Source organism: Galeopterus variegatus, unplaced genomic scaffold (assembly GCF_000696425.1).
Source record: "Galeopterus variegatus unplaced genomic scaffold, G_variegatus-3.0.2 Scaffold1205, whole genome shotgun sequence".
NCBI classification, from domain to species: Eukaryota; Metazoa; Chordata; class Mammalia; order Dermoptera; family Cynocephalidae; genus Galeopterus; species Galeopterus variegatus.
The window spans coordinates 53485-81312 of NW_007727316.1; the positions used below are offsets into that span (position 1 = coordinate 53485).

Consider the following 27828-nt stretch of genomic DNA (forward strand, 5'->3'; position numbering starts at 1 on the left):
GCTGGCGGCGCGGACCGGACGTGGAGGTCGCCGTCCTTCCTTTTCGTGGCCGGCGCGGGCGCACATTGGCGCGCCCGGGGCGAGCGTGTGTCCGCCGCGCTCCGACGTGGACTCGCCCGCCCCGGATCTGAGTCGCCCGCGGTCCCTCGCCTGCCCTCCTCCCGCGCGGGTGCCCCCTTCTCAACCAAACCGGAGTAAGACCCGCCCGCCGCCCTCTCTCAGCGAGCCGCGGAGCTGCCTGCCTCAGCCGGGACCATCCCGCCCTCGGATCCCTGGAAACCCGCGCCCTCTCGGCGCCGGACTGCAGCGGGGTGCGGGGCGGCCCCCGCGCCCGGGTCCCCACGCGTTCCGGTACACGCTGCGATGGCAGGCGGCGGACCTGAGCCGAAGACAGGGTTGTTCCCGAGGCTCGGAGGGGGTTCTTCCCGCTCTCCCGACACTCGGCTTCTGGGTGTCCGGGGACATCATCGCCCGGCCCGCTCGCACTCTGCTCGGTGGTTCGCGCTTACTGCAGACGTAGGGGTGGAGGGCCGAGACTTCAGCTGGACGGGGAGGTGACCGAAGCTCCCCTCCTCGCGAGTGGAGGATCCCAGTTCTCGGGGGGTTGAGGTGTGTGTGTGTGAACTTCATGAGCTTTTCACTTCCCAGCAGTCCTGGTTCCAGCGGATGTCGATTGTGGAGACCTTGCACTTCAATTAAAGATTCTTTCTGTACAGCATTTTCCTTTGAGTGTATTGCGGGGTCTGTAGCCTGAACTTCAATCACAGCCTTTTTTCTTACATAAAATGTTATGTGTAATATCGTCACTTATTTAAATTTTTTAAAATATTATATTAAAACATTTACCTGCTCCATCACAAGCCCATAGACTTTAAGAAAAAACGATTCTGAAATTTTAGAACCTGTGCAGGGAAAGAGGTTTTATGCCAGTATTCGAAAGAGTAAGGTCGCGTGACCTTTATGCCATCGTTTAAGTTTGTCTTAAAGGAACGACTCATTGTCACTCTGACTGATTTTGTTTTCCAGAGATTAAGCAGATGTATAATATGGCAGGGAAGAGAAAGGACAGGAAGTCAGAAATCGCTTGAAAAATAGGCGAAAAAAATTGCTCTGGAGAAAAGGTTATTTAAGTAACAAAACCAATTACTTTGAAAGATACTCTGAAAATAAAGTATGAAGTTGCTTTCTGGATAAAGTGTTTTATAGGCCTATGAAACTGTGTTACCTAACAGAAAGCAATGTGTTGTTAGATGGGGGCAGTTTTGTCTAGTAACTAATGTTTAAAAATATCTGTGTATGATAATATTTGTTGGATCTTTAACTGAGGGAAAATCATCTTTGGGAGTGATTTTCTATTTGGACAAGGCAAATGCTATTGCAGTCTCTAATTAGAGTTTGGAATAAACTCAAGCTGTGTTAAAACCTATTTTATGGAGCAGGAGAGCAGAAAACATGTCAGATACTGTTTCTGTGTGGCTTTAAATACACACACACACACACACACACACAAACTAGAGACTAGCCCCCCCAATAATTTGCATAAAAATACAATCACTTGAATGCAGAGAATATTTAAGAAGTTAGTAAAAACAGAACATCTGAGAAAGAAGTATAATAACTGGCAATTTTCTGCCTGTCTTTAATCCCTGAAAATATTAAACGATTTCCTAAGAATCAACTTTGTTTAATGTGATCATTTAGACAGGCAAAATGATCAACTCCTTTTGTATTCCATTATTTTAGGGAGCTTCCTAATGAAAGTCTTCAACTGGTAGTTTCTCTGCTTGCACTGATTTTCAAGTGGCGGTTGTGGAGAGAGAGATCTCTGGCTCTGTGAAGCTGCTCTGCCATGTCAGTAATGATCAGGGAAAGAAAATACTTGGACCACACTAGTGCAGTCTTTGAAGTGCTGCCAATCTGAAGCATCTTATAGATCACCTTTGCAATGTAAATGGTAATACTTTTCATCAGAAGTTAAGCTTCAGAAATGTCTCATTTTGGTTCCTAATTTTTATCGGTTCCTCAGTCTGTGATCAGAAGATTGTGCTGTCATTAACAATGATATTCATTAATGGTTGTGTGTTGGAGGTGCATAAGTGGTCCCCATTATGTTACCTTTATACAGTTTTAATCAGCATCCTGTTGAGCCACTACAAGAACTTTTGGTTACAGTTTTGGTAAGATGGAAGAAGTTGAGGTTGCTCATGGTAAGATCTAGGCTGCTACCATCTCTCTGTTGTGTGACAGGAGTGTAGAGTATTTTGTATGCATTATACAGCTACTGCTTAGTTACTGTTCCATAATACTTTGCTAGTCATCTTCTGTAGCTCTTTTACTATCATTTGACTGTGCTAATTGAATCATATGGTTGTTATAATTTCTGTACAGAGGACGGTAACTTTTAAAAGCATGACACAGGACATGAGGGCATATATATCATATGGACGGATTTAAGTGATTGGGTCTGTTTATTGATCTTGAATGGTTATGCATAATTCAGCTAATCAATTCATTCCATCAGTATTCCACCTTAGAGTGTAATCACACAATTAAGATGTGATTTTCATGATACAAACAGTTAAAAACCTAGTGAACATAATTATAGAAGAAAAACAAACCTTTCTCTTTCTTCCCTTTTTTGAAGTAGTCTGCTGTGAAGGTGTTATATTCTTGACACATCAAAATGGCTAATTTGGAGTTGTGATGCTTGTTATGTAAATAGGCCATATGTTAAATTTCTACAGAAGTTTATTTGTTCAGTGTTGTGGTAATGGATAGGATCCCCTAAGTGTCACAGCTGAGAAAAATAGTGAAGATATATTTCCCTCTTTTGCTTATATCACTTCTATTATTTTTGTTTAATAGCTAGTGTTTTTATTTTCTAATAAAAAATTCTTAAATGTGATGAAGATATCTTTCCTTACATCAGTCAAATCTTTATCTTCTGGTACTGATTCAGACTCCATTCCCGTTTGTTCACTTGCTTAATAAACTTTTCATGGTGGGTATCCTGCTCTCATGCCAAAGGCTACCTGCCTGATGCACTTTTCATATTCTCTGCTAACCTTTTATGATGATAGGACTTTCCTCTTCGTGATACTTTTAGCGTTCTCTTCATCACCCAGACTTGAGATCTAGGAACCATCCCTGGCTCTTCTTTCTCTTACTCCCTCTTTGAACTAAGCATCAAGTCCTGTTAACTCTTCCTTTGTAACAGTTTCTCTGAGCTAGCCCCTGCATTTCTTTGTCCTTCACTCTCCTCCATGGAGCCCACCCTCTAGGCGCTTAGCCATCACTGTTTTCTAGGATGGTTATAGCCTACATCCTGGTCTGTCTGTAATTGAGTTTTCCCCATTTCATGCACTTCCACTATATCAACCTTCCTAAAGCTCTTTCCCGCAGAACTCTTCCCGAAGGATTGTCTCAGTGGAACGCTGTGTTGAACTCAGGTTTCTCTAATTCTGCAGCTAGTGTTCTTTACAGTAGTTCAAATACTTTCCACGGCCCCACACACCCCCATAGCCCTTGGCATAAAGTGAAACCTTTCAGCCTGGTTTTAAGGTGCCTCACAGTCTTGCCCCAAATTAACTTACCAACTTTATTTTCTCCTTCTTTCCAACATGAACCTTGTTTCTACTAGTTGGAATCTCACTGCCCTGCTAAGATGACATGCTTATTTTCGCTTGTACCATTTTGCTCATGTTCTGTCTTTTAGAATGCCTTTTCCTTTCTTCTCTAACCTAACCACATTCTTCAAGTTCAGGTCTGCCAGCCCTGATCATGTTACGCTCATTGGTTTCTTCCTCTTCTGCCCCTTTTGTCTGCGTTGTTCCTTTAGAACATCAGATACTCTCTTATACTTTGTGTGCTTCACTCTTGCTTTCTCAACTAGATTTTCAAGTTCCTTGAGGGCACTGTATTAGTCTCTTTCTTTTGCTTACAATGGAATATCTGAAACTGAATAATTTTTAAAGGAATGAAATTTATTTCTTACAGTTTGGAAGCTGGGAAGTCGAAAGTCCAGGGAACACATTTGGTGAGGGCCTTCTTTGGTGGTGATTCTTTATAGCTATGCAGGGTGTCACATGGTAAGAGTGGACGGAGCAAAAGATCTAACCTGCTGACTTGCTCTCCTTATAAAGCCATCAGAACCACGCCCATTACTCCATGAATGGGTCAGTCCATTCACATGGGCATAGTCTTTACAATCTAATCACCTCTTAAAAGGCCCTAGCTTTCAAATACTATAATTGGATTTCCCATCCTCTTAACACTGTTATAATGGAGATTGTTTCCAATACATGAACTTTTGGGGGACACATTTGACCCATAGCAGGTACTGATGTACCTTATATTCTGTCTTTGAACCGTCTACAGGCCCTTGACCATAGCGAGATTACCTGTAGAAGGAATAAACTATAAGAGTCAATTTTTTTTTCAAATGATGAGCTTTGATATTCACTCTGTGTTGCTTACTGTTATGTCCCCAGAGCCTATCTCAAAGCCTGACACCTAGTTCTGACTTCAATAAATATTTGTTAACAACAAATTAATGTTGACATTGGATAAAAGGGACAGGTATTGAAGGAGGCATCTATCAAGGAGGTTTTTTTTCCCATTTTTCTTCAGTGGTTCTCATCAGCTTCTCCATTCATTAGCTGTGAGGATTCTGAGGACTCGGCATTTCCCAGAGTTGAGATAACGATGGAGCCTGGCAGTTGTGAGTTGGAATTAAGAAGGCTGTAGTTATTTCAAGGTGGAGTGATGGGTCCCAATAGTGAACAAAAATAAAAGCATTCAGGCTTTATGCCAGTATTTTATACATAAAACAATTAGGCTAAACATATCAATTACACAAAAGTTAAGCTAATTGTTCCTAAAATTCTGGACTATATTGTGGAGCTACCCAACTTTTTCATTTAAAAGCATCCTTGTAAATTTAAAAAAAAAAATCATCTGGGGGATCCATCTGAGGGTGAAAGGTAATTTAGGGAAGAGTTTGCCACATCCATCATATGGTATTCAGTATGAAATTCAGTTCTTTAAACTTTTAATAAGACTTATTTTGTATAAGGCACCATTACTGCTGGGAAGGAGTTTAAGTCTAGCAGGAGATACAACACATGCATCCCAGAAACAAAGGTATAAAAGAGCTCAAAAGGGAAAATTTCCTTCTGTTAGGGGGTGAGAGGACCTTCCTAGAGTGACAGTTGTTTCATGAGCTGATATTGAAAGAATTTGGATAAGATTTCAATAGCTATCATTGGAAATATAAGAAAGGAGGAAAGGTGATGAGGGTAGGGTGGGGAGATCTGAATTCTAAGGTGTTTTTACTCTAAAATCAGTACTCTATTACACTACTGCTGCTTGTAAGCTGAAACGCAACTAGGGCTCTCCTGGGCATTGGTCTGCAGTGTTCAATAATGGAGCCTAAAGGCTATACAGATACCTGCAATCATTATGTTTGGTGCCAAGTGCTGAACTGACCATGACATAAAGCGCAGAATAAATCTTGTAAGCAATATAACCAGTGTGTTCCTGGGTAGCATCCAGCTCACTTAGAATGCTCGAAATGGCCTCCTGCATTATAGAAATGCCACTGAAGGTTGACGCTTTCACAGCAATGTAAATAATGAGAGGTCTATCCCAGATTGTGGTGCCAAGCAGCCAGCCATCTGTGAGACACTGCCCAGTGCACCTAGCAGGGCTCAGTGTTGTGGTAATGGATAGGCTCCCCTAAGTTATGTTTAAATGAGTAAACATAACTGTTAATGTAGAACCCTCATGATTCTGTAGAACTACCCCCATGGACTGTAAAACTAGGACCAGTGGGTGTGAGTTTCAAGAAGACAGATTTGGGGTCAATAATAAGGAAGATTGTCTTATTATGTATGGATCATGCTATTTCAGGAGATGCTGTTTCAGGAGTAAGCCTCCCATCACTAAACGTGTACAACGTATAGCATAGGCTATACCAGGCAATATCTTATTTAATTACAAGCATTATTTCCTTTCATCCTCCAAACTGTGCTGTGAAGTCCATACTCTGATTACCCCCATCTTACAGAGGAGCAAAACTGAAGCCTAGCTAGTAATTTGTAGATCAAGCATCAAAGCCAGGCAGTTTGAAAGCAGAGACTGCATATGTACTGTGATGAAAAAAAGATGCAAACATCAGACGGCCATTTGGGTTTTTAAGGTTTCTTCCTAATACTAGGATTGATACTTCATTTCTCCTTAGGGATCAAGATGCTAATTGTTGCAAAGCACTGATTCATTGTTAGCAGCACCCAATTCCTAGATATTCAAAACAAAGTGAAAATCATCATCATCATAGTGATCACTTATTGATCATTTCACTTAAACCTCACAGACATCTTGTAAGGTAGGGATTCTGTACCCTTTTAAGAAGGGGACACTGAAGCTCAGGGAAGTTACATACGTGATCGAATCTGCAAAGTTGATAAGTGGCAAATGAATTTGTTTGATGTCTGACCCCCAAGCTTCAACTTTTTCTTACACCACCCTGTGAGGTAATGCACAGTGACCTTGACAATATTTACCTATCAGTTCTGCACACCCACCAGTCAGTGAGACCACTAGCGGTAAACAACCACTGTGGCTCTACAGATGTTGAATATTGCCTGAGGTGATGTTTAGGTGAAGTCCAGAGGTGTGTGAAAGCCTTGGTAATATACCAGGACCACAGTTTGGAGCTGTAGAAAACTAGTGACTTCTTTCTGTATTCATCATTTATCTAATTTTATACATGATATGTATACTGTTATTAAAGGAAAAAAGCCTTTATATGAGGGTTCTTCAAAAAGTTTCTGGAAAAATTGAATTAAAACATAATACAAATCCTTCCATGAACTTTTTGAAGATCCCTCATATTTCTAATTAAGAACCAATAGTTTTGCAATGGTGATTTTCTGTCTTCCTTACAAATGGCAGGATCTTCCCACTCCTTTTCTTGCCTTTCCCTCCTTCCTGTCTGAGGCTAGTCCTTCTGGTGCCATCCTCTCGTGCTTCCTCAGAGACCTTGCTCTGTTATCTCTCTTTTCTACAAGGTCTCAACCAACCTTTTCTTTCAGCACAGGAGCATGCTTAATCAGAACTGACAACAAGACAAGCAAAGTCCCCTTGGCCCCTTCCTTGCCGGTCTGGTTATACTCTGTCTTATCCCTGTCTTCGAAGGCAGCTCCTTAAAGGATAGGTCCCCGTGCATTACCTATACCTCCCCACCTGCCCTTCATCTCCAGCCCTCTGCAGTCCTGTCCTCTCCTATTGGTCACTCTGGTTCCTCACACCACCAGATCCAGGATTCTCTTCTGTTTTTTTGACCTTTGCGCAGCATTTGGTGTTATTGATCACTCTCTGTCCCTTGAAACTTTGCCTACCTGTTCTGACTCATCCTTCTTTCCTGATTTTTTTCCTGTAGCTCAACTGCTCTGTATTAAACTTCTCTGTATGTTCATCTCCTCCTGCCACACCTCAGCATCCCATAGAGTTCAGCCTTCAGCCCTCTGTTCACTCTTCACATTTGCCCTGGGGAAGCTCATCTTTTGTTTTCTTCTCCTACCACCCATGTGCCATTGATTCTTAAATCTAAATCTCCAGCCTTGAGCTCTTTTCTGACACCTGCTCCAGGTACCTTAAATTCAATGTGTTCAAAACACCATTTTCCCAGCTCCAAATCATATATATTCCTTGTGTGTTCTCTATCTCAATTAATGAAACCTGCTTCCCCAAGTTTAGAATCTAGGAGTTGTTCTGTGTTCCTCTCTCTTTCTTTTTGTTGGCCACCAAGCCCTGTAGAGACAGCCTTTTCAAACTGTCTTGAGTCTGCCCTCTCCTATCTATACCATTACCATCATTACTGTCTTGGTTCAGGCCTTCATCCCTTCTCTTGAGGATTATTACAGTAGCCTCATATCTGGTCTCTCTTCCTTCTTCCTGGCCTGCCTCCAATCTGTTCCCCACACTGCTGCCTTTCTAAAAGGCAAATCTGATCACGACTCTCCACTGCTTAAAATCCATCAGCAGAGTTCCTGTATCTTTAGGATAGGATCTAAGCTCCCTAGCATGGCACAAAAGCTCCTTTGTGATCTTGGCCTTCCCTTCAGGTATATATCAAAGTCTTCTCTAATGATCTTGGTTTCCACTGTCTGCCCCTGCCCATAGCATCCCCACTAAAGGAAATGAGTTGTTACAGGAAAGAAATGAAAGGAGGGATGGGAACAGAGAAAAGATTATAGAATTGTGTTGTCCAGTGCTGTAGCCACTAGATGCATGTAGCTATTGTGCTCTTGAAATACAGCTAGTCCAAGTAGAGATGTGCTGTAAGTGCAGAATACACCACAAGTTCGAAGACTTTATGTGAAAAAAAAAGAATGTAAAATATCTCATTTAACAAATTTTAATATTGACTACATGTTGAAACATAATACTTTGGATATAGTGGGTTAAATAAAATATATTGTTAAAATTAATTGCACATGCTGCTTTTTACTTTTTGAAGTGGCTATTTGAAAATTTAAAGTTACCTGTGTGGGTCACATTATGGTCCTATTGGACAGTGTTGTAATAGAACATCTCATTCCTGGGAGACACATTTTGTAAGGCCAAGCCTGTGAGCTTTTTGAGTGATTAAGTGAGCCCTACTGGTATAAAGAAGCAACAGATGCTTAGTTTCTTAATTCAGAGGTATAAAATGTTTTAGATAAGATTTAGAATCAGAAAGACAGATTCTGAAAGCTACAGCTTGGAGTCATACAAACAATGTGCACAGTTTGGAAAGCACTATTAAGGTACATCTGTCTCCCCAAACCTACCCGTCACCATCAGGAGAGGGAAGCAGGAATTCTTGCGGCATGGTAAAGGGAGGATTTGAGATAGACAGGAAGAGCAAGGGAAAGAAAAGTGGAGTCACAGTCTCTGGAAGCCTTCTACTTGTGAGGTACCAGGGTCTGTGAGATTCCCCAAACTGTGCAATTGTTCCTTCTCAGTGGGCTGAGTTCCAGCACCTGTACTGTCCAGCTCTAGAATCCTGAGCCAGTTAATGAATCAATGAGTCTTGAGGCTCAATCGTATGCACATTTACAATCATTATGCATCAGACAAAATGATGTCCAAGAAACTAAGTGCTCTGCAGAAGTTAGTTTGCCTTAAGACGCTGAGAGTAGCCATCTGTGGATCAGATGGCTCAAAAGTCTTTGAGAGAAGGGTGAGTGGATTGCCAGAAAGATCTGGAAAATAGTGTGTTATGTTCTAAGAGATACCCAGAGCTTTATGTGTTCACCATGGAAATGCAAACAAGTGATAAGAAACTAGAGCTTATCGGGCTGGAGCAGGAGGGAGAAAGACTCCTGGAGGTGTTGAATGGAAGAAACCGTGACTCTCAAGAGAAAAGTTCAGCAGGATTAGATTCCAGTGGAGACTAATAGGCAGGGTGACTCAGTGTCTGCCCTAGTGGTCATTCACATGCTGTATTCTGTTGAGCCCTTCAGTTCTGAGAAGAACCTACCTTCTTGGTTTCAACCTGGGCAGCTGTTTTTATTTGCTTTACATTATAGCCATTTGCATAAGATTTTGTTAAGGGAAAAGGTTCTTGTGCTGACGGTAAAAGTTTGAAAGTCATACATCTACAGAAAATGGTCTGAGAGGAGTGGTGACTGCCCTAGTATGGTTATTTCTCCCTCATTTGCAGGACCTGGGACTAGCCCTTTGTAGGTGGAGTGCAGCTCCCTTGCATCAGAACCTTATTGATTCACCATCGGAGTGACCATGAAGTTTGCCTTTGCCCAGGCAGTTTACCGGGTAACTTGAGCTCAGCCTCGTTCTTGGGTAACCACGTTTTCACTTTGTGCACCAGGTTCCATTTTGTCTCCCACAATCCCAAGTCCCTGCTTTGAGTTCTTGTGTAGGAATCTCAAATAGTCTTGGGTAAAGGTGCTATCATATCTCACCAAGCCTTCTTGAGACAATAGTGTTGCCCCTGAACTTACAGGCCCTAGGGCTGGGTCACTGTTTCTCCCTTCCAGGCCTCTTCAGTACTGACACCTCCCAGCAGTGGTAAGGAAACTTAGTAGACATTTGTGCAATTGAATAACTTGCCTGAATACTGGCTATTTCCTGCTTCCAGGCCCCTGACACCAAACATTGTTTGCTAATTGGCTGCAACACTAGTCTCTGGGTCCCATTTGTACCACATGTGCAATTTGGGAGGAGAAAGGGAAGACAAGTATAGGACTGATTTTCTTCCATTATGGTACATCCGTGTCTTTGTCTCCAGTGGGAAGGCTGGTCTTATGTGTGGATGAGAAAGGTGGCTGCCTTTACAGTATGACTTCGGAGTCTGTACTACTATTAAAGGGCACTTCAACTCAAATATCGACAGTTTCTCCTTCTTGCTTTATATATGTGAAAGTCTACATTATTAAAAACTGTGTTCTCTTTCCTAAGACCAGTATGGTTTAGAAGAAAAAGAGGGCAAGCTGGCTATATGAATTTGAGCAAGTTATTTCATCTTCCTGAACCTCAGTTCTCGTGTATGAAGTGAAATTAATACCTACTGTTATGATTTAGTTACTTTAGTTATGATTTTCTTGTGACTAAATAAGACAAAAAAATATATAGTGCTCCGCACCAAGGCCTAAAATGCAATGGAAGCAATACCTTAAACTTGTTAGACATGCTCCTTAGGTTGAATAATTTTACAGACCCTTCCCTGAGACTGATAAGGAAGAGGATTTGAAATCTGGGTCAAGGGGCCCAGATTTTACCCATCCAAGGGTGAAAAAGAACCAGAAGGAAGTTCCCTTCACATTTTGCTTAAGTCCATTCCTGCCTAATGGTTTGCATTTGTGAAAATATTCAGCTGGAATTATGGCTACAGTGTGGAGCTGTGGAAAAAAGGCATGTTTATATCATCTGCCAGGATAGCATAACAATAAACAAAGCAGGTTTTTGAATCTCTGAATAGTCAGGTGCATTGCCACCAAAATAAACTTTTAGTTCTATTCTTCGCTGGTAAATTATGAATAAAGGAAGCCACCAAAATACCCTGAAGAAGAAGATTCATATACAAATTAGACACCAGGGACAGATTTTTCACACTTATTTTGTTGGAGCCATTGTTTCCTTAACTGTGGGTGTTTGGGAAATTTCTTTGTTGTAGCCTTTGTTGCTTACAATAAGGGAGAAAGAGCTTTAGTATACTAAGGAAAGAATGATTTTGATCGGAGGCAATATTATTCTCAGTGTAGGCTGACTTTTGTCTATTATAGTGATTGCTGTTACATAACTGAGAAAACCCACCTATTGAAGTACTGTAAACGGCAGTGAGATAGTCAGATCTGACGTACTGCCACTTCTGATGGACAAGTGTTTATTATAGGAATGTGGGCAGCCCTATAATTGAATGTCCTGATCTAGCAGGTCTTTATCTTTTCACATTTATTTCCCTTGTGAAATCTGAGCAGTGGGCTGGATTCAGTACATGCACTGGGCTTCCAATGACTTCCTCAGCTCTCAATGCAATTGATCACCCCACTGTAATATCATAGCCTCAATTTAGTGTCATATTAAAATTGTGAGCATTCAAGGAGAAAATGTAAATCTGCTGCCTCAAAAATAAAAAATGAAGGCATTTAAAAGTGTTATTTAGTGCTGGTTGTGGCATTGAATACATATATACTCAATTATTGTTCTGGTTGTCCCTGAACAGCAACTGTTTCGGCTGCAGTAGATGGTATCAACTAAGGTTTCCATGGCAACATTAATTTATAATCTCCAAACTTTGTAGAATTTCACCTTCTGGACTCTTCTGGATTGCATTTAAATGTATAGTTTTTTCTCATTTATTAAGGAGAGGCATATTTAGATATTGCTTACATAAGTGTACTTGGAGTATCTTCATGAAAGTTACTGATAAGAAATTAGAAGCGTGTTGGAAAGGGATAATGGATACTGTGGTCTGATGTCTCATCAAAGGCAGGAATCCCTTCTACATTATCCCAGTTGGCACTGGAACACTGCCAGGAATAAGGAGTTTACAATTTTATGATGCCAAGTAATGCTAATGATGGTAGTCTGCAGTGCTTCTAGATCTTAAGGCTCTTTAGTTTGGGGTCTTGTCTTATTTGTATTTGGACCAACATTCATTGTCAAGCACAGGCAGACAAAAATATTTTTAAAACCTCTTACTCATGATGTGCTGAAATCTGTCCCCCTGCAGCTTCCCTGTAGGTCTCCCATCCACCCTTTGGAATGCCACAGAATAAGTACGCACCTTTTGTGTGATAGCTCTTCAAATGTTTGACCATAGCTATTGTACCACTCACAGTAAGTCTTCTCCTTTCAGGTTTATGTGGTCCCAGTTCTTTCAAATGATATTCTCATCCTCTTAACACTCCTCTAGGCACCCACCACTCTGTCCATGCTGTGTCTTAAAAGTGACGCATCTTGAACTCAATACCCTACTCCTGAGTACTCTGAGCAGTGGAAAACACAGGGCTACTTTTAACTCCTTTGATCAGGATACCTTTTATTAATCTAGTCAAAGATTGTTTTGGCTTCCTTCCTAAATCAGGGGCAGCATATTGTTAATTCATATACAAAGTCAAATAAAACTCCCAACTCTTTTTTCTTAACAATTGCTATAAAGTCAGGTCTCCGTCGTGTGTGATTATGTGTGTCTGTTTAGAGGACTTTACATTTATCCTTGCTAAATTTTGTCTCTTTTTGTCAAATTACTTTTCCTCTTTATCAAGACGTTTTTTTTTTTTTTTTTTTTTTTTTTTTTTTTTTTTTTTTTTTTTTTTTTTTTCGGGTCCGGCAATGGATCGCAACCCTCAGTGTTGCCCCCGTACCGGACCGGGGACCGGCAACGGGATTGCACCCCTTGGTGTTGCTCCCCCGCCTCGCTCAGCCAGTGAGCGGGAACCGGTCTGTATGTGGGATCCGAACCCTCGGGCGGGAGCGCCGCTGCGCTTCCCAAGCGGCGCACTTATTCAGTGCGCCACCGGGCCGGCCCCTATCAAGACGTTTTTGAATTCTAATTTTTTTTTTCCTTTTTATCTTTTTTACTGACCGGTAACGGGATCACAACCCTCGGTGTCGCGCCTGCACCGGGGACTGGCAACGGGATCACAACCCTCGGTGTTGCGCCCACACCAGGCTCAGCCAGTGAGCAGGAACCGGTCTCCACATGGGATCCGAACCCTCGGTGGGAGTGCCGCCGCGCTCCCAAGCGGGGCACTCTCCAGTGCGCCACCAGGCCGGCCCCTTGAATTCTAATTTTTTAAATCAATCTATTAGTGACACTTTCACTTATTTAGTGGCACAGTTGAAAATGGCACTTTCTCTTTCATTGATAAAATGTTGAGCAGCTCAAAGATAGAGCCTTGTGACTTTCCAGAAGAGACTTCGTGACCTCAATATGTGAAGTTTGTTAGTTTTTATTTATTTTTTTTTAATCTTTCACTTGTGTTTTACTTTCTTGTCTAAGAGGATACAGTCAGGGAAAGACCTACTCAAATTCCTCAGTAACTCTGTATTGGTTCACTTATTCCCAGTCATAGAACCCCTATCATGAAGTGAAACAAGATTCATTTTGAGTGACTTTGAGATTGCATTATTTTTTCTTTTGAAAATTTACTAAAAGCCATATCTAAATAACCTTATATTAAATTTATCTTAAAAGAAAATACCTTTGTAAAGTAAAATCATACTTCACCTGTCATTTCAACTCGTGTGAACTTGTTTTGTTCAAAGGAATTTCTTTTTTAGTACATCATTCATTTCTCCTTATGAAATCATTGCTCTTAAAAGGAATTGGGGGAGAACAGGAAATTCCTCCTTATGTGTCTTTCCAATAGACTGTTATATTCACACCTCCTGGGATAGACAGTAACCAGACTGAGGCATGTCCAAGCAGTGTGTCAGTGCCTATGTAAATGGCTCCATAACAGTGTCACTAGTGTGACCATGACAGAGAATGCGCTGGTGGCATTGTGTCACTAATGGATGTGTTTTCTCTATGCAGAATATTCTGTATTATTTGAAAAGAGCTTGTTTTTCCCCTCACACAAATTCTTTGACTTTTTATATTAATGTCAAATATCTGTCAAATAACACATATGGTGCTTTCTGTGCTATATTTTCTTGTATTCAGGTACAAAACAGGGTTTTCTTAAACATACTTTTTGCCTTGAACTGGACAGAAAAAAAATAATTTAAAAGAAATAGTAATCCCAAGAAACCCAACTCTATAAGTCAAGGAATAAACTTTTGCTTCATAAAAGTACTAGTACTTGAGTAATACTTTATATTTTTCAAAGTAACTTCACACATTTTCTCTTTTGAAATATTTTTTCTAATTGCAAAAATAATGCATACTCACTGGATTTGGAAGATACTTAAATGGGTGAAAAACAAATCAAAAGTCAGCTAAAGTTTCACCACCCAGAGATCATCACTGTTAGCATTTGGTATGTTTTCCTTTCAGATATTAATTTTTGTGTAGTTGTGAGTGTGTGTGCATGTATATATTTGTGTGTGTGTGTGTGTGTGTATTTTAAACTAGCCTCATGGTGGACACCGGAAGTTTGTACAGAAGAATCAGTATGACGTAGTAGTTAAAAGTACGTCGGAACAGACGCTTTGAGATTCCAGTCCTTGCTGTACTATTTATGTAGTGGCTGTAAATCGCTTAAACTCTGTAAACCTCAGTTTCTACTTCTATAAAATTGGGATAATGTTAGTATGCACCTAGTAAGTTTATTGTAAGAATTAATAAGATAATTCATAAAAAGTATTTAGCATGGTGCTTGGCTCATAGCATATGCTCAGTAAATGTGAACTATTATTATTATTATCATACGGGTTTTCTTTTCTGCTTTCTTCACTTAAATTCTAGGGTAAAAATGTCCTTGTCATAAAATATTATTTTAAAAATGTTTGGAACCTTAATGTTATCATTTCCCTATCCTTAGACCATTTCCAATTCTTTGCTATCATAAAGATCACAACAGATAATATCCTTTACATTATTTTTTGTGCATAGACAACAGATTCAAAATGAATTACTAATGACATTTTATGGAGAGGCAGAAAAAAACTAACAATTCTGTAGTGTATACCAGTGTGCCAGATTATATGCTAGGTTCTTTATAGCAAAATTCTCATTTAACTTTTGCACAACCCCTTTGAGGTAAGTCTGTCACCCTCATTTTTTCAGATGAGCAAGCTATGAGCAAGCTCTGAATGGAGATCAGTAGTTTGCCCAAACTCGCAGAAATAGTAGTGGTGGTAGAGAGGGTATTCGAAGCCAGCTGTCTGATTTCAAAGCTTAAACTTTTTCCATTCTGGCATGCAGTTCATGCTTTTTGAGGCTAGCAGAATGAATAGTTACCATTGTGCTTTCTACAAAATGTCATTTGGTGCCCTGTAAAAGATAGGATACTTGGCTGGAACTCTTGGCTTACTCAGTATAGTGCCTCTTGTGTGCATATGTTTTTACATGTTTTGGAAACAAGCCTCATTAGAATAAGGTGTTAACTAAGGGAAATGAAGCATTGATATGATTATTTGATGAGAGGAAACCTCAGGGAATAAAACATTTATTTAGTTAATAATACAAAACTCTTCTTAGTTTTAATTGTATGGATTAGGCCAGAATCATGTATCTCCCCAAGAATCAGTATGTCATATAAATCAGTTTAGGAATTAAACAACACCCAAAGTAAATTGATGCTGTCAAAGGAACTGTACATTTCATTACTTGTGTATTAGGGGTTGAACAGAAAAAAATCTTTAGCTATAAGATGATATATCAGAAAAGAGCTGTAATAATCGCTATAGGTATAAGTTTAGGTATAGGGGAGACATAACGTATACTGGGGTAAACACCCAAAGAATCATTTGGTGAACTGACAGGTTGTCTTTAAAAAGCCAGCCGTTCAGAACATTTTTCTTGGCAGCTCTCAAATCTGACAGCGTGTAGTGTGGCAGCCAATTTTGTAGGAAAAATGCATCATTAATGTGAAGATTAAGGTACAGGTATTGCCACTCAGTACCTAACACAGTTTCTTAGAACAAAGGAACAATTGAAGTTGTCTTTTAAATAGGGTAATCCTGGTTTGTCATTTTGTAAGTTTCGGTTCTTAGTAAAAATGGAAGGAAAAAAATAACTCTCGTAGTAATATTTCATATTCAAAAGGTACTTTGTTGCAGAATTTATAACCAGCTATTGTCTAGTCAAGAAAGTTATCTTTGGGTTGGCTGGTTAGCTCAGTTGGTTACAGTGCAGTGTTATAATACCAAGGTCAAGGGTTTGGATCCCCATACCAGTCAACTGTCCAAAAAAAAAGAAAGCAATGTTTGGTTTTTGAATTCTTGAATTTTTATAGCACTTGAGCTTGCACATTTTTGTGTTAGAATTATTTTGGTTTTCCTTCACTCATTTTAGCTCTTGCAAGGGAGAAATAGTGTCACTCGTAGCCCAATAGCTGAAAAGATTTTGGATCTTGACAGAACATGACCACCAACTTGGCCTGTTCATACTCATTCCCCCATGGTGGTGTTGCAGGTGGGAAGGGCACAAGTTAAATTTGAGCTCTCTATACAACTAGTGAGTAGTTAGAACTGTGAATAGAGAATTAAATATGGAGATTACAGATTAGGTTCAAGACAAAGCTCTACTGATTAGTAGCTGTCTAACTCTGGGCAATGCTTCCTCCTGTCTCTGAGCCTTAGCTTCCTTGGAAATAATGACCACTACATAGTTAAAAGTCATGTGGAGGATCAAATGTATTGAGCAAACCATCTGGTTAACTCAATAGTTATTGTTTCTAAGCTATTGATTAATGGCCACATGTTATCCCCCTCGAGGAGGAACTGATTTGCCATTTAAAATATTTGCAAATGAAAAATGGCAATATCTGTAAAATATATGTAAAAATATACCACTCCTGGGGCTAACCTTACCCCACACCCTTACAACTCTTTGCTTATACTCTATCTAGTAATAATGGGACAGGCTCTTTCTCTGCCTTGGAAACCCCTGGTTCCTAGATCGGGGTCTCTCTTTTTTTTTTTTTTTTTGTCTTTTTCCGTGTCCGGCAACGGATCGCAACCCTCAGTGTCGCCCCGGTACCAGACCGGGACCGGCAACGGGATCGCAACCCTTGGTGTTGCCCCCGCGCCTTGCTCAGCCAGTGAGCGGGAACCGGTCTGTATGTGGGATCCGAACCCTCGGCGGGAGTGCCTCCGCGCTTCCCAAGCGGCGCACTAGCACAGTGCGCCACCGGGCCAGCCCTAGATCGGAGTCTCTCTAAGCTTGGATGCTGACTCCCAGGGGTTTCAATACCTGGTTGTTTTGAAAACAATAAAGACTTTTATAGAAACAGGCATTTAGATCTATTGTGTTGTCCTAAGATAGAAGCAAAACTGGTATATTTGATGCATATTTTAGCTTTCAATAAACAATGCTCAAAAAAAGATTATGAGGAAAAGAAGTAATGGGTTGAAGGGGTGAGTGTGAGTGAGTGAGTGAGAGTGTGTGTGCATGTATGTTTGAGTGGAGGAGCAAATAAGGCAGAGGGAAATAAAGATTGTAAGGTAGAAAAAATATTTCAACAAGATTGCATTATGGAAAATTATAGGAAGCTCTTAGATTATTAAAGGATGCTGCTGGAGGTGAGAAGGAAAGAGAATGGGAAGTTAGGAACTTTAACACTGGGTAGTGTCCATGCAGACTTTGTGTTCTTCCCGTAGCCGTGGCTGTATAGGTAAGGGCTCAGAAACTGCTCTTGGTCTGGCTGAAAGAGAGTAAATCCCAGCCCCGGGGCTGCACTTATTCCCTTCCTCTGGGCTGCTATGGGCCAGACAGTCATGGTAGGTGGACCTTTCTTTCAGTCCTTTCAAAGGGCAGGATTTGCTCATTGGCCATCATTGCTCGGGCTATACTATAGGACCCTTATGAAGGTGTTTTGGGCAATTAATGATTAAAATGTCTCTGTAGAGTCGGAGTCGGATTAAAATGTCACACACAAGGACGGAGTGTGTGAGCTAAGTGCTGGACATTTTAGACAAGACTCTATGGCCACTTAGCAGTGGGGAACTGATCGAAAGCCCACGGGTTCTAGGACTCCCTAAGCATGCTAGGTGATAATGGCTAAACCTGTTTGCTATTCTGATTTTGAATCAATTTCTAAATTTTATTTCTCCTTCTACATGGGAAACTATTCTGAATTTCCCTCTTTGGCTTTGGTACAAAAGCATCCATTCAGCTCATTTCATCAGCTATTTCCTGAGTGTCTGCTCTTCTCTAGGCACTATAAAGAGGAATGAAGAGGAACCACATGTTGAAAAGGAAAGAAAGTGCATCCCTTAAGTAGAAAGTAAGATGTGCCTACAGAGTTGAGAGAAGGGAGAGGTTAAGTGTGTAACGATTTGTTTTTCTTCTGTGCGTTCTACAATAAATTGTACTACATAAAAATCTATACCAATATTCATTTATGTAGCAAATCCCACAATAATGAAAATCCCTGTTATCTGTGACTTGGGCTAACATCAGTAGAACACAATTCCAATATAGCTAAAGACTTTGGACAGTCCCTTGGCGTGAGCTGAAATGGGATTTGACCTATATATCAAGCTTTTCATGGTTTTGATATATTTCATTTCCATGTGTCAACAAATACCTGACTTGATATTAAAGCCAGTTAAATCAGTATTTCTACCGTAGTCAAGGTACAGCAACATATATCCAAGGGCAACATATCCCCAATAGCCATATTTTGTTTAGTACATATATTTTATCATAAATCTGATTGAACTACCTTCAGGTGAATAGGATGAAAATATCAACATAGCTACAATTAAAAAAAAAAAGAAAGAAAGGAAAATCCAGAGAATCCATAATCTTGTCCCTTACCTTCATTTAATCAATCCCATAATTGATTTTGCTCACTTATGATTTATGACTTATGCTCACATAAAGAATGACAACATGTAAAAGATCTTGGTTGTGATAGCATTGGTTTCTTTCTCTATCCTCAAATGGGTCTGCCTTAATCCTTCTCCCAATTCCCATTCCAACAAGAGGCTTTCTGAGTAGGTACAGGCGTGTAAAGTGGCAGGTACAAGTGAACCCAAGAGTCTCGGACTATAGAATCTAATAGTTGTAATGGAAAGGACAGTGGGGTAGAAGCCCATTTCTACTTACTCTTTTTCTGAACTTTAACTGCTAGAAGATTTCTGAAAGTCACCTGTTAAAAACTCATACTATTAGTATAAACAAGTGGTCTGAAACATCAGTTTATACACACCAACAAATTTACTTTCTGTTTGTTATAGGAAAAGCCTAACTTATCTTCCCTGTATTCTTTGACTAGATGAGTGACTGCCATTTATTGAGCTCCTACTCTGTGCTAAGCACTTAAGATATCTCATCTGTAATAGGTAAAATGATGCTTCAAGGCATGCGTTGTTACTTCCACTTTACAGGTAAAGAAATGTGAGACTTGAGCTGCTGACTAACTTATCAACAGGCACCAAGGTAGAAAGGGTACAAGCTGGGATTTGAACCCAGGTTCATGATTCGAAAGCCTTTTCACTTTTTACTACATTTGGCTGTTTTCCATAACATATCGTGAGATTAAAGAAATATTTTTTTTTGGATTGTTAAAATAGCACATACTCGTTATAGAAAGTTTAGGAAACAGAAAATTAGAAAGAAGAAAAAAATCAGCAATAATTCTTTACCCAAGGGGTAATCAGTAGTAAAATGTCATTTTTTTTTCTTTCCAGGCTTAAGAAAGTAACACTTTATGTCTAAATGAGTGTTGTTCCTCAATATTGTCATCTTTGAAGTTCGTGCATATACTCTAACATTGTATAAAACTTTTTTTGAGATCCTTTCAGAGCCAATTTAGGAACTAAATTTTCTATAGATTCCCATTCACAGGGTACTTTGGTAGAAATATAGCAAAGACTAAATATGTTACCTGAATATCTATCAAAATGATGCATGATATGTTTGACCACTTTGTGCCTTTTAAAATTATATGCTGCAAATGTTTAACCATCCTGTACAAAATACCATCATTGTCCTCTCTAAGAACCATATATATTTTGTGCTTACTTCTATTGTAATGGGGGATGGAATTTACCAAAATGCTGCTGCTTCCTGTGTGAAAGATTGATGGATATTTGGGGGTATGTTTAAAAGTGTTTATTAAAAATTAATTCCATAAATGTTGAATATTTCATTTGACAGCCCACGTTATTTATTATTTGTCCACACAACAGTGTTTGCCTTTTGTGGTGCATAAGTAAAATCAGAAAATTGTTTTTGTTAAAAGTTAGAAAAGCATATTTTAAAATCAATTCCTATTCAGTGGATGTTTTACACTCACTGAATTATTCCCCCCCAAGGAGTGTTTGTGAAAGCAAATGTATCTAAGTGTGATGAACTGATCTTTAAATAAAGTCAGTAGCATCTTGTGTAGAAGTAAATGTTTCCCAAAGAAGCAGGCACACGCACGTGTGTGCACACACAAGATTGGACCCTGGATTTTGGATTGGTGTGGAATTCTTTGAGGCCACTCCCAGGGCTCAGATTGGGGCAGACCAGGTATGCAGTTGTCTCATGGATGCATTCTTGTCTTTTGGTTGCTGAGATTTCATTTAAGAATTCATGCTTATAGAGCTAATTACAATGGGTAGGCCACGTCTTGTAATGATATCCTTGGCACTATATTTACAGTGCCTGATACTGTGTTCAGTGAATGTTTGCTGGATAAATGAAGGTTTATAATATATTTTCTCAAAAATGGACTATAGAGAGAAAAGTTAGTCTAGAGTTGTAGATTAGAATCTCAAGGCTTAGGAGCTTCTAGGTCAATCCCCTCATTGGAAGGTAAAACCCAGAGAGGTCAGCTGACTTGGAGAAGGTCTCCAAGAGAGTCGATGCCAAAGCCAGGCACAACATCCCATTTCCCAAGGCCCTGTCATTCTTTCCAGTGCCTCCCTCACTGTTGTTCTCTAATTGTTTCATGGAGATAGATCTGACTCTGTAGGATCAGTGACCAGAGGATTTGAATCCCCACAGTGCTCCACAAAGCATTGGAGATGTAGGGATTCTTAAGACACACTTGAAGTGATGGTTGAGTGAGTGAGAGAATGGTGGGTTGGTGACTTAGGACCTTGGCACCCATAGCTCTGCCTAAATGGTTACTGGCTGAATGGTGAGTTCTGGATGGTTGTGTGTATATTAGAGTCTATCTCTTAGAGGAGACTATTATAGTAACAATAGCTAACATTTATTTTTAATAAATTAGAGAGGATATCATTGTGGTTGACACTTCAGGCTCTAGGGCCCAATTGTCACAATATCTCAGCTCCAACACTTACCCCATAAATCTTTGTAAGACAGGTAATTTGACCTTTCTGTGCCTCATTTTCTAAAATGTGTGAAATGCCAATGAGATTAGTACCTGCCTCAGAGTACTGAAGGAGTCAAACTATGTCAAGCCCTAGAACAATGCTAAGCAAGCAGTAAATGTTAGCTATTGTTGTTATTAAAATATCAGTATTAGGGGCCGGCCAGGTGGCGCACTGCTATAGTGCGCCGCTTGGGAAGCGTGGCGGCACTCCCGCCGAGGGTTCGGATCCCACATACAGACCGGTTCCCGCTCACTGGCTGAGCGAGGCGCGGGAGCAACACCGAGGGCTGCGATCCCGTTGCCGGTCCCGGTCCGGTACGGGGGCGACACTGAGGGTTGCGATCCGTTGCCGGACATGGAAAAAAGACAAATAAATAAATAAATAAATAAATAAAATATCAGTATTATGTGCTAGGCAGCGTGCTTAATGCATTGCTCTCATTATATATCATCCAGTCAACAACTTCGTGAGGAAGGTTCTCTTATTATCCCTATTTTACAGTTGAGTAAACCGAGGCACAGAGCAGTTACTTCACCTACTCAAGGTCATATAGCCATCAAGTCATGGGTGAGGCCCAGCTCCCTGGCTAGGTGACTCCAGATCCTGTGGTTGGGTGCGGATGTGATAGGAAATGGGTGGTGTGGCTGTTGATATGAGACCTGTGTGACCTTCCAAATGTCCTTTTTTCCTAGAGCACTCCAGAACCCAGGCTGCTTTCAGGAACATCTCTGTGGATTCCCAGGTAAGTAGACATGGTCCTTCTTTTCTGCATGAGCTCCTTCTGCCTACAAGGCCAGCTGTCCATGCATCTGCAGCTGACTCCTAGGGGCCCTGTCACAGCCTTTGGCCACTCCAGCTGCCTCTCAGGGTCTCAACCCCAGAATTCTTGTTTATGGTGTGTAGACCAAAGTCACTCCTGATAGGGCAGTGGGGACCTAAGGCACTCCTACCCCACGCACATTCCCCTTCCCCACCTATATCCACATTTCTGTGGTATCGTTAGAATAGTTTCTTGCGTGTAAAATACTTTGAAGTACCAAAAAGAATAGGCCATTTATAGACACCCTTGTGGTTAAGAAAAGAATTATGGTTAAGAATGGTGGGCTCTGGAGCCAGTCTGCCCAGTTTTCCCTCCTTGCAGTGATCGCCATTTTTGCTCTTGCTGCCGTTGGTTTTGAAGAACACACTCCAGTGAGTCTAAAAGTCTCACTTGCAATTGGCAGTGCTCAGTCAGCGTTGAGAGGGACCGGAAGGACACAGTCTTCTGGGCTGGGCAGCCTGGCTTGGCAGCCTGCGTCTGCTGCCTAATAATTGTGTGGTGTTCGCATGCCACTTTCTTCTCTGAGCTTCAGTTTCCTCCTAAGCTGTGGATAATCATACCCATCTTGCAGAATTGTTGGGATGTTTCAAGCCCATGTATATAAAGTAAACTTACACAAGAAAGAGTAACATTCAATAAAATGGTAACAATTATTGTTATCAGTTATTGATATTTGAATGGATATGTCAGAAGTATTTGTTGGATAGAAAGCATGTTGTTGTTTTAGGTTCATACCTTCCCTGAAATATTTTTATTTCCCTGCCAGCAGTCTTATTTAAATTAATTTGCTTAGCAAGCCATATTTCTTGTGTAAAGATCATCCTTTCCCTGGACCCAGTCAAATGATCGTAAATTCCAAATTTAGGTAATCCAAATTAATGAGGTCTAATTGCCTCTTGGATATTTCCATTTATGTTTATTCTAAACTTGATTCTTTTTCCATAAACCAGAAACTTCAGTGGTAAGATGACTGCAACTTTTTGAAAAGAGCTGTTCACATTAGTGGGAGTTGGTTGTTTTCCGTAAATGGAATAGAATATTTTACTTCCTCATATCTAAATCACCATGAAAACACTTTCTTTATAGTTGTTCAAAGGGAATTATGATGGAAACAACTCGTTGAATTTCTCTCTCTGTCCGTCTCCATACACATGTACACACACTGCTTAGTTTTTCTTTTGGTTAGGCAACCGAAGAGTTACTATGAAAATTCTGGTGGCCTGCTACCCATCAGACAAGCGAAGGCACAGTCAATTCCTGTTTTCTTGAAATGTATACCAAATAATCAGGAACTATTATTTTTCTGCCAGAAGGCAATAGCTTGATGGAAAGATGTACCATTGAAAACAATTATGATCATATTTTTGTCAGGAGAATGAGATGCCTCAAGCTGTCTGTCACTAATCATATTAGAGGAGGAAAACAGGAGTGTTTTGGCCTGCAAAAGATTGTTCTAATCACATGTTGGAATGCTGCTTTTACTGGCTGCTGATTCCAGAACGGTGACATTAGACATCCCTTCTGTAACTGGTCTTCCCAGTTGGTAGTAGTCTAAAACATATGGCACATGTGCACACTTAAGGAGTTTTCTAATTATACTTTTATCTTTCTATGCTTGTACTGCAGAGATCACTGATTGAAATGATTTCTCCCTCAGCATAATCTATTGCCAGCAGTTACAAAGACTGGGAAGATGGTAAATGAAACCCGCAATAACTGAAGAGGTGTTGAATTCAATTAGGAAGAGGCCTGTCCCATGTGGACACATAAGCCATATAAATCCATTTTAATTGTGAGCTGTGGTACTTATCTGGTCATGTTTATTTTGGATGCAAGTGCCAAAGCTGGATTTAGACCAGAACTCCAGATCTTCAAGTTCTAATGACTAATTTGGGTATCCATTGAATCCCTTAATTCATTTCTTAATTAGTTCTCCCACAATTAGAGGGTTGCTTGTTTACAATCATTTTCACAGATTTCTTATAAGTCAAAACAAACGTACATAGATTTTTCCCCCCTGTGGTTCACATATTTTGCCTTGATCTTAAAGAACTATTCTTGTTGTTATCAAAATAACAATAACAATGCCAACAACAACAGTAACATTTTGCAGGGTTGCATAGTGGAATATGGACTGAGGCTCCAGGAGGAATGGTTTTGAATTCCAGCTCAACTACTTTTAGCCATGGGATCTTGATCAAGTTACTTTTCCTTTGTGTGCTTCAGTTTCTTCTTGTGAAATAGAAAGAAATGATAGTACCTACCTCATCACATTGTTTTGAGGATTAAACAAGCTAAAATATGTAAAATATTGTATATTTGAGTTGATATGTAGAATGCCTGGCACAGTAGTGTTAGTTATTATGTTTGCTATCAATGAGACAGTGGTAGACCAATGAACAGATTTTGCTGGAGCCACAGTATTGTCATCGAAGTATGTCCTGTTTCTGCACTCCATTTGGAGAACACTCATGACAATAATGAAAATATTGGAGACTGAATTTGGAATTAGTCTGTGTTATTTGTACTTGTACTCCTTAGTTTGGCTACAGAATTAACATTTTTGGCTTTCCAGGCTTGATCAGTATTAACTTGAAATTCTTTTGGCGTAAAATTGCTTTAAAATTCAAATGCATATTTCGATCTCTTAGCATACACACTATAGGTCCTCTTTAAAAGAAAAAATGATTATAATATGTGAAAAATGTGTGTATGTGTTTGTGTGAGAGTGAGAGAAAGAGAGAGAGAAAGAAAGAAATAGATTTGGGGGAATCAGCTTCAATAAATTCATTGGAAAATTTCAAACTACTTTTTAACAGTAAAATGCACTTAATATCATGGTTTGGATTTAGTAAATGTTCAGGAATGAAAGTCTATGGAAAGATAAATCTAGTAATTTAATAAACTTTCCTCATGGCTACATAAAAGTTAATATTAAAATGGATTGCTGAGAAATGCACTGGAATTACTTTCTCTAAGTTTTTTTTTTAATTAATTAGCTACTTTATATTTAGCTAAGTTAGCTGAGTATAAAAACAGACAAAACTAAACTCTGCTAAGGTATGTATACATAAGTGGCTAAAACTATAAAGAAAAGTAAGGAACTTACTACTGAAAGAATTAGGTATCAGGATAGTGGTTTCTTTTAAGGGAGAGAAGAGAAAGGACCTAGAGGACTTTCAAGGGTGCTGGCAGAGTTCTCCTTTTTGACTGGGCTGGTAGTGACATGGGCAGTATGCAGCCAAACATGAATTTTTTATCTACTTTTTTGTTTATGGATTGTGGTTCATAATTTAATAAGTTAAAAAGATAAGTGAAGTAATTGTCTCTTTGACCTGGGTCAGTTTGTCTGTGTCCTGCATAGTTTTAGGTCTAGAGATTCCCATGATTGTAACTGGCTCTTAGAAGTAAACTGCTGCTGGGCCGGCCCGGTGGCGCACTGGATAGTGCGCCGCTTGGGAAGCGCGGCGGCGCTCCCGTCGGAGGGTTCGGATCCCACATACAGACCGGCTCCCGCTCACTGGCTGAGCGAGGCGCGGGAGCAACACCGAGGCTTGCAATCCCGTTGGTACGGGGGCGACACTGAGGGTTGCGATCCGTTGCTGGACACGGAAGAAAGACAAAAGACAAAAAAAAAAAGAAGTAAACTGCTGCCTCACTGCATGGCTGAGTGGTCTCCAAAGTGGGATATGCACCCCAGGGAGCTATTGGCCAAATCCCTTGACTGGGAAAAGAAACTGATTAGAACTTGCATTTACATTCATTTTATTATCATGAAACATTATGTTTGATAACAGGTGGTGACTGTATTGACATTGGCACTGTCACTGAGCCCACATGTCAGATCAAGCGTCACCTGGAGGGAAGGTGAGGTCTTCTGAGGAAAGAGTGGGAGTGCCCCACTAAGGGGCTTCACAGTGCTTCTTCACTGCTTCATCTGCCTTGGTTATTTTGTGAAATATGAGGATACTTCAAAAAGGAAAAATAGAATTAAAAGATAATGCAAATCCTTCTGTGATGTTTTTGCAGACCCCTTGTGTATTGTGCCTGGTTAACTGGTTTTACAAATTCTGTATATTTAGTTTTAGCAAACCCTCACAAACTAGCAGAATCTTTAAAAGATTCTGCAAAGAATTCCCATAAATTGAAGATAATTTTAATGTTGCAGGTAACAAGAGAATGGTGAAACTTTGCATGAACTCTTTGTTGGCCATATAATGGGGTAATGACAGTGACCATTGAATCAGATGTGGGAAGAAGCTGGCCACCAAAATTCTAAATTATCTGGAAGACATATAGATTTATATCCACTGCAGTTAACCATGAACTTTGTCCTGTGTGTATTTGCCTTGAGATATTACGATTAGCAAACATTACATCAATTCTGTCATCCATTCCCATTTGTGTTCATGTTTTATAATGTATATAACATGTCAATGCAATAATACATGTATATAAATTGTAAACAAACCACCAAACATATATTGGGGATACATGTTCAAAACGTGATGTGAAAATATCTTGAATACCACTGCCATGTAGCTCAAAGGCTTCTCATTGTTAACAGTTTAACATGTAGAAGATGGTGAACTTGCTACCCATATCAAAAGGAGGCATATCTCAGCCCTAATTTCTCTTTATTGGCAAATATTGATATTAAAGCATTAGCTTATACATTTTACTGTTTTAAAACTTTTCCCAAGCCACTAGGTTGGAATAGAAGACGGAGAGTACACGTGCGTGCATGTGCACACACACACGCACTCACAATAGCTTTGTTTTTCTGTTTTGTTTACATTCCCTGTAAGATTTCCTGTAAGGATTCTGTATGTTTAAAAAAAAAAAAAAAAGCTGAGTACTGTTAGGTAGGTTTTCCCAACTCAGGAGTAGTAGAAAGTACAAGCATCATGGCTTGTAATGGAAACGGCGCTTGACCAGCAGTCGGCAGACCTGTGTTCTAAGCCTGGGTCTGCCACTTGCAGGCAGCCAGACCCAGCACATAGGCAACACTCCCTCTGAGCTGCCATTGCCTCTTTGTTGTGAAGGTGGCCTTTCCCCAATCCTTACAGGGATCACATATATGGGAGCATTTCTAATATGTAGAATTTCCTACAAATGTAAGGAATTATGATTCTGTCCCTTATACTTCAACAAAATGTAACTTTTTATTAAGTCCTGATGTCCTTAACCTACAAGGTTGTTTTGATTGGAAGCTACAGAAACTGGCTAGTTTAAACCAAAATGAAATTATTTTTAAATTTTTTTATTGGAAGGCTTCTGGGATATCTGACAGAATTGAATGAAGGGTCGAATCAAACCACCAAACAGCACAAAGGGCACCAACTAGGGAAGTTCTGGGATCTCAGCACAGGATTTTGTGGCCTTTTTCTCTAAGATATTACTGTTAATGTAATTGAGCACTAATGACTTTCAGCCTCTGGATTTCGAAGTTCCCAGTTGAGAGAGAGAATTTAATTGGTCCAACCTAGGTTGATCATCAACCTTTTGACCAGTCAGCCTGGGTTGAGGGAACAGAGTAACATAGGATAGACATG

General features: G+C 40.0%; 1 protein-coding gene across 5 annotated transcripts in view; it reads left to right on the forward strand.

Moving 5' to 3' along the window:
- SPATS2L (spermatogenesis associated, serine-rich 2-like) overlaps positions 1-27828 on the forward strand; it is a 180020-nt gene that overhangs the window by 850 nt on the left and 151342 nt on the right. For 3 of the 5 annotated variants that reach the window (XM_008575549.1, XM_008575550.1, XM_008575551.1), the window contains one exon: positions 22146-22195. Coding sequence is in view for 2 of the 5 variants with exons in the window: in XM_008575548.1 (XP_008573770.1) it covers positions 1952-1954; positions 22146-22195 (53 nt within the window). In the remaining 3 variants the exon portion in view is untranslated. Of the gene's footprint in view, positions 1-1935; positions 1955-22145; positions 22196-27828 lie in introns of those variants that run through there. The other 2 variants (XM_008575548.1, XM_008575552.1) reach the window with 1 other exon arrangement.